This window comes from Brachyistius frenatus, unplaced genomic scaffold (assembly GCF_029030835.1).
Source record: "Brachyistius frenatus isolate BFR_SWC_R1_liver_20210118 unplaced genomic scaffold, ASM2903083v1 Contig_126, whole genome shotgun sequence".
Taxonomy (NCBI): domain Eukaryota; kingdom Metazoa; phylum Chordata; class Actinopteri; family Embiotocidae; genus Brachyistius; species Brachyistius frenatus.
Genome location: NW_027210725.1, coordinates 27534 through 42500, shown reverse-complemented (window position 1 = coordinate 42500; position 14967 = coordinate 27534). Strand labels below are relative to the sequence as shown.

The window sequence follows — 14967 nt, the reverse complement described above, 5'->3', positions numbered from 1 at the left end:
ACATTGTGGCGTCGGCCTCCGTCTCGTGAGGTCTCAGAGCGTCGTAGACGTACTTCAGATCCTCCAGATCAGAGAGTTCAGGGATCCCACAGGACAACATCTGGAGAAACACACACACACACACACACACACACACACACACACACACACACACACACACACACACACACACACACACACACTTGATTTCCTGTTTTGTTTCAGTCACAGAAACATACCTGGGATATTCTGAACGGTGTGTCTCTGTGTGTGTGTGTGTGTGTGTGTGTGTGTGTGTGTGTGTGTGTGTGTGTGTGTGTGTGTGTGTGTGTGTGTGTGTGTGTACACACCAGGCCCAGCAGGTTGAGGAACAGGTGTGTGTGTTTGCGGATCAGGTTGTACGCCTCGCAGCACAGATCGACAAAGTCGTGGAAGCGGCTAGACGGTTTGTCTCCTCCGTTGATGACGTACGCCATGTCGGAGGTGAATACGAAGGGGGCGCGGTCTCTGCAGGGGGCGGAGCGTGAAATCATTACGACATCATAACGCGTGACCTTTCAGATGTCTTTCTCCAAAAGTCCAAAAGTCCAAACCAGGTCTAAACCCAAGTCTAAAACCAGTTCCATAACCAAGTATAAAACCCGCCTAGCCCTAGCCCTAACCCGCCTAAGCCTAACCCTAACCCTAGAACCAGTCTAAACCCAGTATAAAACCCATCTAGACCTAGTCCAAACCCAGTATAAAACCCGCCTAGACCCAGTCTAAATCCAGTATAAAACCCGCCTAGACCCAGTCTAAACCCAGTATAAACCCAGTCTATAATCAAGTCTAAACCCAGTATAAAACCAGTCTAGACCCAGTCGAAACCCAATCTAAATCCAGTCTATAACCAAGTCTAAACCCAGTCTAGACCCAGTCGAAACTCAGTCGAAACCCAGTCTATAACCAAGTCTATAACCAAGTCTAAACCCAGTATAAAACCAGTCTAGACCCAGTCTAAACCCAATCGAAATCCAGTCGATATCCAATCTATAACCAAGTCAAAATCCAGTCTATAACCAAGTCTAAACCCAGTCTAGATCCATGTCTAAAACCAGGTCTAAACCCAGGTCTATAACCAGGTCTAAATCCAGTCCAGACCCAGTCTAAACCCAATCGAAATCCAGTCGATATCCAATCTATAACCAAGTCAAAATCCAGTCTATAACCAAGTCTAAACCCAGTCTAGATCCATGTCTAAAACCAGGTCTAAACCCAGGTCTATAACCAGGTCTAAATCCAGCCCAGACCCAGTCGAAACCCAATCGAAATCCAGTCAAAATCCAATCTATAACCAAGTGGAAATCCAGTCTATAACCAAGTCTAAACCCAGTCTAAACCCAGTATAAAACCAGTCTAGACCCAGTCTAAACCCAATCTAAATCCAGTCTATAACCAAGTCTAAACCTAGTCTACACCCAGTCGAAATTCAGTCTAAACCCAGTCTATAACCAAGTCTATAACCAAGTTTAAACCCAGTCTATAACCAAGTCTAAACCCAGTCTAAACCCAATCTAAATCCAGTCGAAATCCAATCTATAACCAAGTCGAAATCCAGTCTATAACCAAGTCTAAACCCAGTCTAGATTCATGTCTAAAACCAGGTCTAAACCCAGGTCTATAACCAGGTCTAAAACCAGGTCTAAACCCAGGTCTATAACCAGGTCTAAACCCAGTATAAAACCAGTCTATAACCAAGTCTAAACCCAGTATAAAACCAATCTAGTCCCAGTCTAAATCCAGTCTATAACCAAGTCGAAACTCAGTCAAAACTCAGTCTAAACCCAGTCTATAACCAAGTCTAGACCCAGTATAAAACCAATCTAGACCCAGTCTAAATCCAGTCTCTAACCAAGTCTAAACCCACTCTATAACCAAGTCTAGACCCCGTAACAGAAGGTGTGAACACTGATCCAAACCAGACTGGAACAGAGTACAGACCAGGTCCCAGAGTCAGTGTGGACCACAAGAAGAGACAGAAGACCCTGAAACACAACCCCAGAAGAAGAACTGGACCATGATGAACCTTCTACCAGGTGTGTGATGAGGTGTACCGAGGACACCTGGAGCGGTTCACCGCGAGTATTGATCTGACTGAGTCATTGCGGCTCTTAGAATGAATCTTATTGGTTATTACAATCTGAAGCTTCGATTTAATTTTTGATTTTATACACTTCATTAATCCCCGAGGGGAAATGTCTTCACCACAGCAGGGGGGCTCTCAGGGGGGAGCTGCTGCAGCAGGCTGCCACTAGCGCGGCGCCAGGTAACCTGACCTGAGGTGCATGTTTTTAGATGATGGGAGGAAGCCGGAGAACCCGGAGAGAACCCACGCAAGCACAGGGAGAACATGCAAACTCCGCACAGAAAGGCCCAGGACCGGATTCGAACCCGGAACCTTTTTTTTGCTGTGAGGTGACAGCGCTAACCACTGCACCACCGTGCCGCCCTAATTCGGTAGCGGACCCACATCAAACATCCGGACGACATCTGCACTCTCACCGTTTGATGTTCCCGAACATCTGAGCGTGTCCCAGGAACTTCCCGAAGTCGATGTGGAACATGTGACCGCTGGTCTTCAGCATGATGTTGTCGTTGTGGCGGTCGCAGATTCCCAGAATGTAGGTCGCCACGCAGCAGCCTGCACACGAGTAGATGAAGTTCTCCACCGCCTGGAACCACACACACACACACACACACACACACACACACACACACACACACACACACACACACACACACACACACACACACACACACACACACACACACACACACACACACGTTAAGAGTCGGACCTGTCTGTATGCAGGTCACAGACAGGTCCGACTCTAACGTGTGTGTGAGTGTGTTACCTTGTCGTACTGCTCATCAGTGGGGTTGTGTTTCTGCAGCCAGTCGGCCAGCGGCCGGTCTTTGAAGGATCCCGTGACTCCGTGTTCCACCTGGATCTTCCTTAAAGTGTCAGCCTGAGGAATCATCTCCACCATACCTGAGAACAGGTCAAATCTGTCAGTCACACCTGAGAACAGGTAACACACACACTGTTGACTTGTCCCGCAGGTGTCCACCTGTCTGACCTCACCTCGGCCTCGGCCGGTGGAGAAACATTTGAAGATGACCATCCTCATGTCCAGGCCCTCCTGGATCCAGATCTTGTTCATGATGCGGATCATCTGCAGAGTCAGCATGTCCTGCCGCAGGTCGTCTCCTGACTGCACAGAGAAGGGTCAAAGGTCAACTGTCAAGAGTTCACCGTGGTGATGTAACCTGTGTTGGGACGGTGTGGCCAGGTGTTACCTTGAAGATGACGTTGACGTTGTCTCCCAGAGGGTCCATGTTCTGGAAGGACAGTCTGAGAGGGACGGCGTTGGAGTTAAAGAAGGAACACGTCTAAAAGACAGAAGAAGAGACGTTACCTTCATCCAATCAGTGGATCCGATCAGACCCTGAACAGGTGTGTGTGTACCTGGATGTTGATTCCTGTGACGACCATCGCCGGGTTCAGAGGAAGTCTGCAGCTGCTGTTCACTGAGAAGAACTGCTTCATCTCATCCAGACCTTCTCTGAGGACAGACTGGAGACACACACACACACACACACACACACACACACACACACACACACACACACACACACACACACACACACACACACACACACACACACACACACCATGTGCTGTGTCTCTGCTGCCCCCTGCTGGTCGCTCAGTACTGTGCCTGATCATGATGTTCTGTGTGTCCGTCCTCACCTGTCGGCCGGACGGCGCCGCGTCCCGGACTTTGTGGGCCACCTTGGCGAGGATGGAGACGAGCCAGCACTGCCGGTCGAACTCGTCTCGGAGCCCTCGACCGGCGCAGCACAGCAGAGCGGCCAGCAGGTGCTGATAGCGAGCGCTGAACTGACTGTCCTGCAGGTTGTCCTTTAGCAGCCTGGGACACATGGACAGGTGAGACCACAGAAGAAGTCAGCAATGCTCGCTGGCTTCATCCTTTAACTACGACTCCCAGGGTGCATTTCAGAAAGACACAGCCAATTACAGAGCCTCAACCTGATCATGTGATCAATGATGAGCTCACCAGAAGAGGTAGTGAGCGATGCGAACGTCACAGATCGCTCTACGGAGGAGGAATCGAACCAGAGAACTGTCCAGGTAACACTCGTACTTCAGAGCCTGAGACAGGGACAGAGAGACAGACAGAGACACTTTTAGTACAACACTTCCTGTATCCATTTCAAAATAAAAGCCCTCTGCTGTTTCAGTAGAGAGAAATCCTTCATTTCTTAACAAAGCTTATATTGTATTAAGTCAAAGTGATCCAGAAACACATTATTGATTACTGGACGTAAACTTGTTACCATGGTAACAGAAACAACCGAAGCATGCACAGCTCCACCTGCTGTCCCACTGGTGTCAGGTTACACTGAGCTGCATTTAAACTGAAGGACACATCAACACGTAGAGGGACACCTGTGGAAACGTGTGGACACCGGTCTCTCACCTGGACCAGCTGAGGCAGGAAGTCCAGCAGCTCCGGGTCAGAGATGGAGTCCATCCACTGGACCGCCGTCCTCCTCAGCTCCTGATCCGGGAACCTGAAGCACACGTGATGATTTCACGGTCATGTGATCAGACATTTTACCTGCAGTACAACATCTTGTCACACCTGTGGACTCCTCAGAGGACCAGCTGCTGTTTGTTTACACTTCAGGCAGCCAATCAGAGTGATGGATGAGCAGGGACACAGCGCTTATATCTGTCTCTGATTTATTCTGAGAAAACTGACAAGCTCTTCACCCGAGACCGTCCTGACGTCACTAATGTTGGAATAAAGCTTGTATTTTTTTTTATCAACGCAGACAGGTGAGGACATACGAGGCGTGAAGGAGTCCTAGGGCGTCCAAGTGACCCAGGCAGGCCCACTGTCGGAGCAGGGCGTAGATATCCGGCAGGCAGGCCCACTGCCAGCAGGGGGCGCTGGCCAGCACCAGAGGCAGCGCTGCACTCTCTGACTGACAGAAGGCCTTCTTCTCCCACAGCAGACGCTTGTCCTCCACCGTCAGCCTGTTGAGAGACGGGGACAACATCAGCAACCACAACGTCAACAATGTCAACAATGTCAGCCTGTGGAGAGACAACAACAGGAACGTCAACAACAACCTGCAGAGAGACGAGGACAACGTCAACAACAACAACAGCATCTGTGTGTGTGTGTGTGTGTGTGTGTGTGTGTGTGTGTGTGTGTGTGTGTTGTGTGTGTGTGTGTCTCTGACCAGAAGAAGGCCTTCTTGTGCAGGACGTCCTGCAGTTGGATCTGACTAATGGTGTCCAGCCTGGAAAAATCATACTGAGGACAGAAGTCTGATGGAGGAGGAGTACTGAAGCGAACCTCGAAGGACGAGGTGGGGAAGTCCACCTGAGAGACAGAGACACAGAGGACAGCAGTGAGGGGACTGTCCTCCTGCAGGACGAAGATCCCTCCTGCAGGAAGTCGCTCTCACCTGCAGGATGACGCTGTCCGGCTGACTGAAGTTGGGGGAACTCGTGCGTGCGTTTCCACTCCCCCCCGGCGTCGAAGGCCACAGTCCCAGTAACTTCCTGCTGCATGTCAGGACACTGCACACACACACACACACACACACACACACACACACACACACACACACACACACACACACACACACACACACACACACACACACAGGTTAGTGAACACACTTCCTGCTGCTGCAGAAAATGACATGAAGCTACGAGTCTTCATCACGATGACCAACAACCTTCATCATGTCTTTAATGTTCCTTCACTCTGTCTTTGCTTTTATTTCTCTAACGTGCCTTTTAAACAATAAACCACAACAATAGAAAATTTACCAAATTCTTTATATATTTATTGGTAATAAAAAAACATTAGCAAGAAATGAGCAGCAGCTGGGAGGAAATGACATCATAAATGCTCAGCAGGAAGACGTTTGTTTGTTCAGCAGAGACGACAGGTTCTAAAATCTACATCAGTCTGAACAGCACAAACAAAAACAAACAAACACAAACAGCTCAGAGCGACAGTCGCCATGTTGTGTCTGTGTTGTGGTCACTGATGTGTCGGGCTGTTTGTGGGCGGGGACTTCCTGTGCGAGGGTCATGTGACTCACTGTCTGAAGTTGAAGAGCGGCATGGTGACCCAGCCCAGAGCCTCCATGCTGCGCCGCTGCTTGCCCTTCTCCTCGGCTCCTCCGGGGGGCGGCAGAGAGGTGGCGTACAGTGTCACTGTCAGCTGAGACTCTCTGGGCAGCTGGTTGATCTGCACCGGGAAACACACCCTGCAGGGGGCGACAACACCTCCGTCACACTCTGCAGGGGGCGACAACACCTCCGTCACACCCTGCAGGGGGCGACAACACCTCCGTCACACCCTGCAGAGGGCGACAACACCTCCGTCACACCCTGCAGCACCGGCGACGCCCACACACCTTTGGTGTCTCACTTTTAGCTGAAGCTGAAGGGTTCTGTGGTCAGCTGACCTGCAGGTCTGACAGGTGAGGTGTGATGTCAGCAGTGGGACAGGTGAGGTGTGAGTCAGCAGTGGGACGGGTGAGGTGTGATGTCAGCAGTGGGACGGGTGAGGTGTGATGTCAGCAGTGGGACAGGTGAGGTGTGATGTCAGCAGTGGGACAGGTGAGGTGTGATGTCAGCAGTGGGACGGGTGAGGTGTGATGTCAGCAGTGGGACGGGTGAGGTGTGATGTCAGCAGGTGGGACAGGTGAGGTGTGATGTCAGCAGTGGGACGGGTGAGGTGTGATGTCAGCAGGTGGGACAGGTGAGGTGTGATGTCAGCAGTGGGACAGGTGAGGTGTGATGTCAGCAGGTGGGACAGGTGAGGTGTGATGTCAGCAGTGGGACGGGTGAGGTGTGATGTCAGCAGGTGGGACAGGTGAGGTGTGATGTCAGCAGGTGGGACAGGTGAGGTGTGATGTCAGCAGGTGGGACAGGTGAGGCTCAGGTACGTACCTCTGGTCCCACACCACCAGGTGGAACAGGTACTTGCTGACCGACTGTTTGCTGGTGTGCTGCGGCGCGCAGAGCTCCGCCCCTCCATGAGTCAGAGAGCAGGACAGGAAGAAACCTTCGTAGCTGACCAATGAGAGCAGGACAGAGACATGATGTCATGATGATGTCACAAACCATCGACAGTGAGCTGCAGCTCATCAGTTACTGAATTTACGAAACATAAAATCTGATCTGTGTAAATAAATAAACACACTGACATTTAGAGGTCAAGAGGAGGAGGAGGAGGAGCAGGTGAAGCTGGAAGTGTGAGTGAGATGAGGAGCAGTGATTCAGAGGATCTTGATGACATCAGCAGCTCTGATTGAACCTCCAGCAGGATGAAAATCTGCTCTGCTTCCTCTTCCTGCCTGAAACAGCCTGCAGGTGGCGCCACTCTCCCAACATGACTGTGATACAGATGGTATGTGATGCTATCAGCCAAGTGTGGAGTGGCGGCCAGGCCCGCCTCCTCTCAGAGGTCAGAGGTCAGGCCTGGCGGGGAGCTCTTAGTGGGGGGGGGGGACTCAGTGACTCTCTGTGCTGCTCTGAGAACAGCTGCCTCAGCAGTGTGTTTGTTCTCTGTTTAATAGAAGCTTCACGTCTGCTCCTCCAACACAAGACTTCTGTCGACCCAATCAGAACCATCTTTCATGTTTGATCCGACCAGCATGTTCAACACAGCGACAGATACAGTGTGTGTGTTTGGTTTAGTTACCTGGCGGCCCAGGTGATGGGGATGCGGTGAGCGGCGTACACGTTGAAGGACAGCACGTTGGTGACGAGGCCGGCCTCCTGGACCGGCGCCGTGCAGCTCTGGCTCTGCGGCGTCGTGTGGAAGTTGGCGTTAAACGTACTGCAGTACAGCTCCACCAGATCCAAGATGGCCGCCGTCAACTTCTCCACCACATTCTCTGAGACAAAAAGATCACACAGCAAATCATAAAACCCCGCGGACAAAACTCAGGGGACAGTTTGTAAAGTAGTTTTCAGTCCTGCTGTCTCAGAGGGAGGACAGAAGACGCTTCAGTGATTTGGGTGGACAGACCCTTTCATCTATTGGTTGCTGCTGCTGATACGTACCTCTGTTCTCTCTGACAGACAACACTGAGGCATCCTGGGAAGACACACAGAGACAAACCATTAGGACAGACAGAGACAAACCATTAGGACAACATCAACACACCTGAACTTTCACTTTCAGCTCTGCCTCTAAATCGACGTCACTGCATGAAACTGAAAACACAGACTGGATGAGACTTCACATCTTTCACCTTCAGGACTTTGGGCTGCAGCCGACAGGGGCATGCTGGGAGCTGGCTCAGGGCCGAGGTCACGTCGGGCGTCTCCACGGCAGCTAACGAGCTGCAGAGCGCCTTCACTGATTGGACGAGGCGCTCCACGTGCAGCGGAAGCTCCGCCTTCAGAGAGGAACAGGACAGAGAAGAGGACACATGGTTCAGGGTGGGATATGTGTGTGAGTGTGTGTGTGTGTGTGTGTGTGTGTGTGTGTGTGTGTATGTGTGTGTGTGTGTGTGTGTGTGTGTGTGTGTGTATGTGTGTGTGTGTGTGTGCGTGTGTGTGTGTGTGTGTGTGTGTGTGTGCGTGTGTGTGTGTGCGTGTATGTGTGTGTGTGCGTGTATGTGTGTGTGCGTGAGTGTGTGTGTGTGTGTATGTGTGTGTGCGTGTGTGTGCGTGTATGTGTGTGTGCGTGTGTGTGTGTGTGTGTGTGTGTGTGTGTGTGTATGTGTGTGTGCGTGTGTGTGTGTGTGTGTGTGTGTGTGTGTGTGTGTGTGTGTGTGTGTGTGTGCGTGTGTGTGTGTGTGCGTGTGTGTGTGTGTGTGTGTGTGTGTGTGTGTGTGTGTGTGTGTGTGTGTGTGTGTGTGTGTGTGTGTGTGTGTGTGTGTGTGCGTGTGTGTGTGTGTGTGTGTGTGTGTGTGTGTGTGTGTGTGTGTGTGTGTGTGTGTGTGTGTGTGCGTGTGTGTGTGTGTGTGTGTGTGTGTGTGTGTGTGTGTGTGTGTGTGTGTGTGTGTGTGTGTGCGTGTGTGTGTGTGTGTGTGTGTGTGTGTGTGTGTGTGTGTGTGTGTGTGTGTGTGTGTGTGTGTGTGTGTGTGTGTGTGTGTGTGTGCGTGTGTGTGCGTGTGTGTGTGTGTGTGTTACCTCTGACAGCAGGAAGGACTCTGCTTCATTATGAAACGTGTCCAGCAGCAGAGTCAGAGCCTCCCTGATCAAGCACACAGACAAATTATTACAATACTTCAGTTCCACCAATCAGACCTCTGCAGTGAGGCTCAGGCCCCGCCCCTCACCTGGTGACAGTCTGTTTGATTGGACGCTCCTGTAGCAGGATGCTGTGGTTCATGGTGGACGCTGTCTCGTCATCATCGCTCTGTCAATCACACAGGAAACAACGTGCCCCAGTTCAACCAGCATCTCTGTCTCTGATTGGTTCACACTGACACACCTGACCTGCATCAGATTCAACCACTCACGTCTCACCACATCCATCTGGTCTCATTTTACTCCTTTAAAAAATATCTTTAATATCATCATTATCATTATTACTTTTTAATGAACAACTTCATTATGGAATTAGCTCTGTGTGTGTGTGTGTGTGTGTGTGTGTGTGTGTGTGTGTGTGTGTGTGTGTGTGTGTGTGTGTGTGTGTGTGTGTGTGTGTTCACACCGTGCGTGACAGCTCTGTCTTGATAGCAGATCTCTTGGTGAGAAAAAGTCGGACGTCCCAGTCGAACTTCATACACTGTTGGACAAACTCCAGACCGGCCAGAGTCTGAGAACTGAGACAGACAGACAGACAGACAGACAGACAGACAGACAGACAGACAGACAGACAGACAGACAGACAGACAGACAGACAGACAGACAGACAGGAAGAGATTTTTGAATACAGTGCTAATAGCTCAGACCCCCCCCCCTCCTTTTTGAAGTCATTACATAGAATGAAGTCACGAAAAGGTGCTGCAGCTCTTCATCATCCTCAGTATTTGTAAACCTGCTCGTATCTGCTCGTATTTAGAGAAACTCTCCCTTTAACAGCAGCAGAACTGTGTCTGCACCTCCTAACTGCAGTGCATCATGGGTAATCAGACCACCATCACTCATCACTGGGAGACTGAAGGAAACTTAAAATCAGACAGATTCTGTTATTGTTTCACTGCAGGAAGTTCAGTCGACCTCACAGCTACAGGTTATCAGACTGAAACACACTTCCACCACCGGACACACACACACACACTAACACACACACACACACACACACACACACACACACACACACACACACACACACACACACACACACACACACACACACACACACACACACACACACACACACACACACACACTACCAGACCGGATCAGGAAGTTCCAGGTTCTTACTTGTTGAGGAACTCGTCGTGTCCACAGACCTTCAGCAGGTACTGGTCCACGTCCAGGTGGTCTAGGTCGTCCTGAGCGTAGCACAGAGTCTGGTAGATGAGCAGGTCCACGGTGGACGAACCTCAAGAGACAGCAGAGACTTATTGTTCTGACTTCACAGAGAGACGTCCTCCTAAAATAAATTCTCAAATTAAAAAGCATTGAACAGTCAAACGACATCGTTACGATCCGTTCTCTCTATTAAGCTTTTATTTTGAAGGGCCAGCAAGACGTCCTGCGCCTCACCATCGCAGGTGAAGGTGAGCGGCTCCCTGAAGTGCTCGCTGACCACCGTGACCTTCACGCTGACCCCCAGCGCCTGGTGCAGCTCCTCGTGGCCGACCGACGGCGACCACACGAAGCCGGCGTTCTTGGAGCAGTCGGCATGCGGATACGCCGAGCGCAGCCTGAGGACACGGAGACACGGAGACACGCCACATATGTTCTAAACATGATGGAGTCACACCCTGAGAAGGAGGAGCTTAAAGAGGAAGACTCCTCCTCCAACAGGAAGCTGGATCAATCAAATGATGAAGAGTGATGGACAGTCACTGATCAATCATAAAGCTTGATCTGCTGTTGTCACAGTAACACACTGTGTCTCAGAGCAGAGACAGAGACGTCATCACAAACACAGGAAGTCACCGAGCTACTCACACGTCCAGCATGTGACAGAACGCCGCCACCTCCTCGTCCCTCTCCTCCGACACCTGGAACAGCTCGTACCCAAAGCCGTTCATCCTGGAGCCCAGCGACACCTGTCAATCACACATCGGGCCAATCAGAGGGCAGGTAACTACAGCCGGCCAATCAGAGGGCAGGCAATCCTGGTCTCCTCTCTCCTGCTTCTGAAGCCATTTACATAAACTTTACATTATTCATGAGGCTCTGCTCTGATTGGGTGAAAATGAACCTCAGGCCACACCTCCAGCCAATCAAAATACAGACCATAATACCTCACGAGTCTTACCGGGTCTGCAGACACCCTCCGCTGGTTCTTGTTGTTCTTGGGGACAGGCGCGTACGTCCTGGGGGGCACCTGAGGGGGGAGGGTCTTACTGCGAGCCACGGGCTTCCCTGATTGGTCTGCGTTGGCCCGGCGGCCTCGCGGCCGGCCCTCGTTCAGTCTGGCCAGCGAGTCGTTGATGTTGTCGTAGTTCAGCTCTCCGGACAGTTTGGGCGGGTCCACGTCGGGGGTGAACAGGTTGACGTCCCGGGGCACGCTTGACCCTCGGGGGGGCAGGAAGGGGTTCTCTGACCCTGATGGGAGGGGGTTCCTTGGGGGGATGGCGGGGGGAACATCGTCTGAAAGAGTCGGGAAGCCTTTAGGAGAAAACCCTGACCCGGATCCCAGAGACTCCCCGTGGCCGGACCCCGGGAGGTCTCGGGCCTTGCTGACCTCCGGACTGTCCAGGATGTACAGGGACTCCTTGACGTAGCATCCCGGGGGGGGCAGCGGCCGGGCCGGGCCAGACTGGGGGGACCGGGACCCTCCGGGCTGGTTCAGGGACAAGTCTGAACCAGAGAGACCCCTCAGCAGGCCTCCTCCTGGGGGGGCTGGCTGGCTGGGTGTGGGGCGGGGCCTCTCCGTGGAGGGGTTGGGGCTCTTGGAGCGGGTCTGACCCAGAGTTCTGGACCCGGTATGGCTGGGACCCGGTCCACTCTTGTCCTGTCTCAGTCTGGAGAGGGCGTCATACTCCATCTGGAGCGCCTCGGCCAGAACCAGCTCCTTCTGGGTCAGACCCAGAGACTCCAGACACCCCCACCCCCCCTCGCCTCCCTCCTTCTGGGTCTGCGCCGCCGACATACTGAGGAGGAGGAGGAGGAGGGAGGAGGAGGAGGAGGAGGAGAAGGAAGAGGAGGAGGAGGGAGGCTGAGGAGACAGAGGACAGAGGAGGTTAGTCATGGGTACAGCTCTATGATTACTCTAATGATGAAGATGAAGAAGAGGCGTCTTCCTCTCTTCATTCAGAACTCTGATCTGGACCTTGAGTCTGTCTGCAGGTCCAACAGAACCATGTGATCACATGGAACCAGAACCAGAGGCAGGAACATCCAAACCTCAAGGTGTGTGTGTGGAAGGGGGGGGGGGATGAGTGTGTCTATTTGTTATTCAAGCTGCCAGCTTGTTTGTTGTTGTTGTTTATGTCGCTCTGATGTAAGTTGAATATTTGTGAAGGTTTGAACGGGAGACAGAGTGCACATGCGCAGACAGAAACAGGTGACAGGTGTCAGTGGCCGTTCAGCGGAAGGAGAAACAGCAGCTGCAGCAGCTGCACTGTGCCCAGTCCCAAAACCACACTGCCCAACCAAAGTCCATTCAGAAATCCGACACTTTACCGTGGCCGTATTTACCACTCAACATCCGCCCGGACAGAGCCATCATTAAAGGGCTGTTCCCGGGTTTTCCTTCGGGGCACCTCCATCACATCGACCCGGGGGTCCTGTTGGATGTGGCTCAGCTGCCGGTGCTCCCGGGGTTTTTCCACCCGCTTTCTGCTATGGAGGGCGGTGGCGAGCAGCCACAGCCACTTCTGAAAGGTTAACTCTGATCTATGGCAATAACGAGCTTTAATGTGGATCAAATCGGAGCCGAATTCACCTGAATACCGGAAATATCCGGAAAAATCTCCCTGCGGGGCGGAACAGGAGCCCGAGCTCAGCGAGCAGCAGAACTCTTTTAATTATCAGATGCGTGAATAGAATTTGGTTGGACCTCCTCGCCAAAGAAAGGCACGTCTGATGAAGCAGCGCAGTCCTGGAGCAAGTGAACCGACCGCAGCTTCATCCGCCGCGGACTCAAATGCGTCAGAAGACGGCGGTTCCGTCAGCTCCCCGCCGCTCCGCCGCAGGTGTGGAGCTCTTACCTGACCGACTGTCCGTCTATGGCCGCCGGCTGCGGGCGGCGGGGTCCATTTTAAAGCGGTTTACTTTCCTCCCAAAAACCTCATCGACACCCCCACCCCCCGCCCAGCTGTCTCTTCCGTCCCGGTGGATAAATCCAGCAGATTAACGGTCTCCAGTCGCCGCTGCAGACGGTGCTCCTCACATTCAGGCAGCAGAAGCGGACCGGAGGTTCGGCTCGGAACAATTCAGCCCGCGGTGCGAGGCGAGGCGGCTCCGGCTCCCGCTCCTGTAGCCCGGTCTGTGGCGACGGCTCCGGCTCTGCGTCAGCCGCTGCTCTGCAGCTGCGGACCTGCGCTGTCAATGTATGGTAAAAACACGCAGAGCTTCCGGTTAAACCTCCAAAATAAAGCACAGCTGAACTAAAGAAAAAAAAGGTTTTCAACTGCATCCCATCGTCATCGTCTGATTAAATTAAATTAAATTTAATTAAGCTGTTTTCCAAAGTGAACTGACTCACTGAAACAAAATGAAATAATACAAGTTTAATTGGCCCACATTACATATAAATCAAGTTTTATTAATAAATCAGCAAATGAAAATATATTGGACAGAACCAGTTTAATTTAACCGTTTTTTTTATGCACAAAGGCAATTTAAAGAATGTATAAAGACTAATACACACACACACACACACACACACACACACACACACACACACACACACACACACACACACACACAAAGAAACTTAAAATGTAAATTATATTCAAAAAGTTAATAATAAGATAAATATTCACTCAGCATCAGTCACAGTCACTTGAAAAGTTAAATCTAAAGACATTTCACTTTAAGTGTGAATAATACAAAATATTAAAAGAAAACAAAGCCTCAGTCACGTTATCTAAATTCTATTAAAACATTTTATCATTGGATCCTAAAATCAGACTCTTCTTGTCCCAGACAGCAGAAACTGGAAGACAGGTCAGGTTTGTGTTGTTGAGGTTCTTATGCTGGATTAGATTAACTTTATTTTGAAACATGTAGCAGGCCAGGTGAAGGTACTTCCTGTACCTGGGTGGATCGGATTTGACGGAAAGTTCAGTGTACAGAGGACAGAAGTGAAGCAGCGACATCTGGTGGACATACACTGCATCACAGAGAGCAGCTGGACGCTGCAGGTGAGGCAAGTCAATAAAACACGTCATCACGGTGACAGGCAATGACGTCATGATCTTTCTTTCGTCTTCTTCACCCCTTATATATACTCTTTATACTTATATATATATATACATATATACTAAAATGAACTGTATTCATATTAATACACCAAATATAACAAAATGTCTTACATGCCCATAAACTACGAAGTACTTTACTTTGAAAATACTTTACTTTACTTTGAAAATACTTTCCTTTCCTTTCCTTTCCTTTCCTTTCCTTTCCTCAGAGCAGCCGTGAATGGATTTATTCCAGCGGGTTTATTCCAGTCTAAGGTGACGTCTACACATCTTTCTATAAATATATATTTTCTTTTCAGCGTTATTGAATATATTTCTTGTATAGATTTTATAGGTTATTGCTGCTGGGATGGTTTCCTGTTACACACGTAATAATAA

The 14967-nt window shown here is 50.9% G+C and overlaps 1 protein-coding gene across 2 annotated transcripts in view; it reads right to left on the bottom strand.

The window, feature by feature from the left end:
• The window catches only part of pik3c2b (phosphatidylinositol-4-phosphate 3-kinase, catalytic subunit type 2 beta), an 18492-nt gene extending 4812 nt beyond the window's left edge, over window positions 1–13680 (bottom strand). For both annotated transcript variants that reach the window (XM_069714150.1, XM_069714151.1), the window contains exons 1-26: window positions 13372–13680; window positions 11475–12377; window positions 11162–11262; window positions 10751–10911; window positions 10466–10586; window positions 9750–9861; window positions 9373–9452; window positions 9224–9287; window positions 8338–8484; window positions 8147–8180; window positions 7782–7977; window positions 7028–7150; window positions 6172–6339; window positions 5524–5638; window positions 5296–5438; window positions 4898–5086; window positions 4524–4617; window positions 4101–4195; window positions 3773–3953; window positions 3488–3595; window positions 3319–3411; window positions 3104–3233; window positions 2874–3010; window positions 2521–2690; window positions 330–486; window positions 1–100 (exon numbers count right to left, since the gene is read on the bottom strand). The exon at window positions 1–100 is cut by the window's left edge and continues 10 nt beyond it. In XM_069714150.1, the coding sequence (XP_069570251.1) occupies window positions 1–100; window positions 330–486; window positions 2521–2690; window positions 2874–3010; window positions 3104–3233; window positions 3319–3411; window positions 3488–3595; window positions 3773–3953; window positions 4101–4195; window positions 4524–4617; window positions 4898–5086; window positions 5296–5438; window positions 5524–5638; window positions 6172–6339; window positions 7028–7150; window positions 7782–7977; window positions 8147–8180; window positions 8338–8484; window positions 9224–9287; window positions 9373–9452; window positions 9750–9861; window positions 10466–10586; window positions 10751–10911; window positions 11162–11262; window positions 11475–12311 (3856 nt within the window). In that variant the 5' untranslated portion in view covers window positions 12312–12377; window positions 13372–13680. The remainder of the gene's footprint in view (window positions 101–329; window positions 487–2520; window positions 2691–2873; window positions 3011–3103; window positions 3234–3318; window positions 3412–3487; window positions 3596–3772; window positions 3954–4100; window positions 4196–4523; window positions 4618–4897; window positions 5087–5295; window positions 5439–5523; window positions 5639–6171; window positions 6340–7027; window positions 7151–7781; window positions 7978–8146; window positions 8181–8337; window positions 8485–9223; window positions 9288–9372; window positions 9453–9749; window positions 9862–10465; window positions 10587–10750; window positions 10912–11161; window positions 11263–11474; window positions 12378–13371) is intronic.
• Window positions 13681–14967: the final 1287 nt, after the last annotated feature.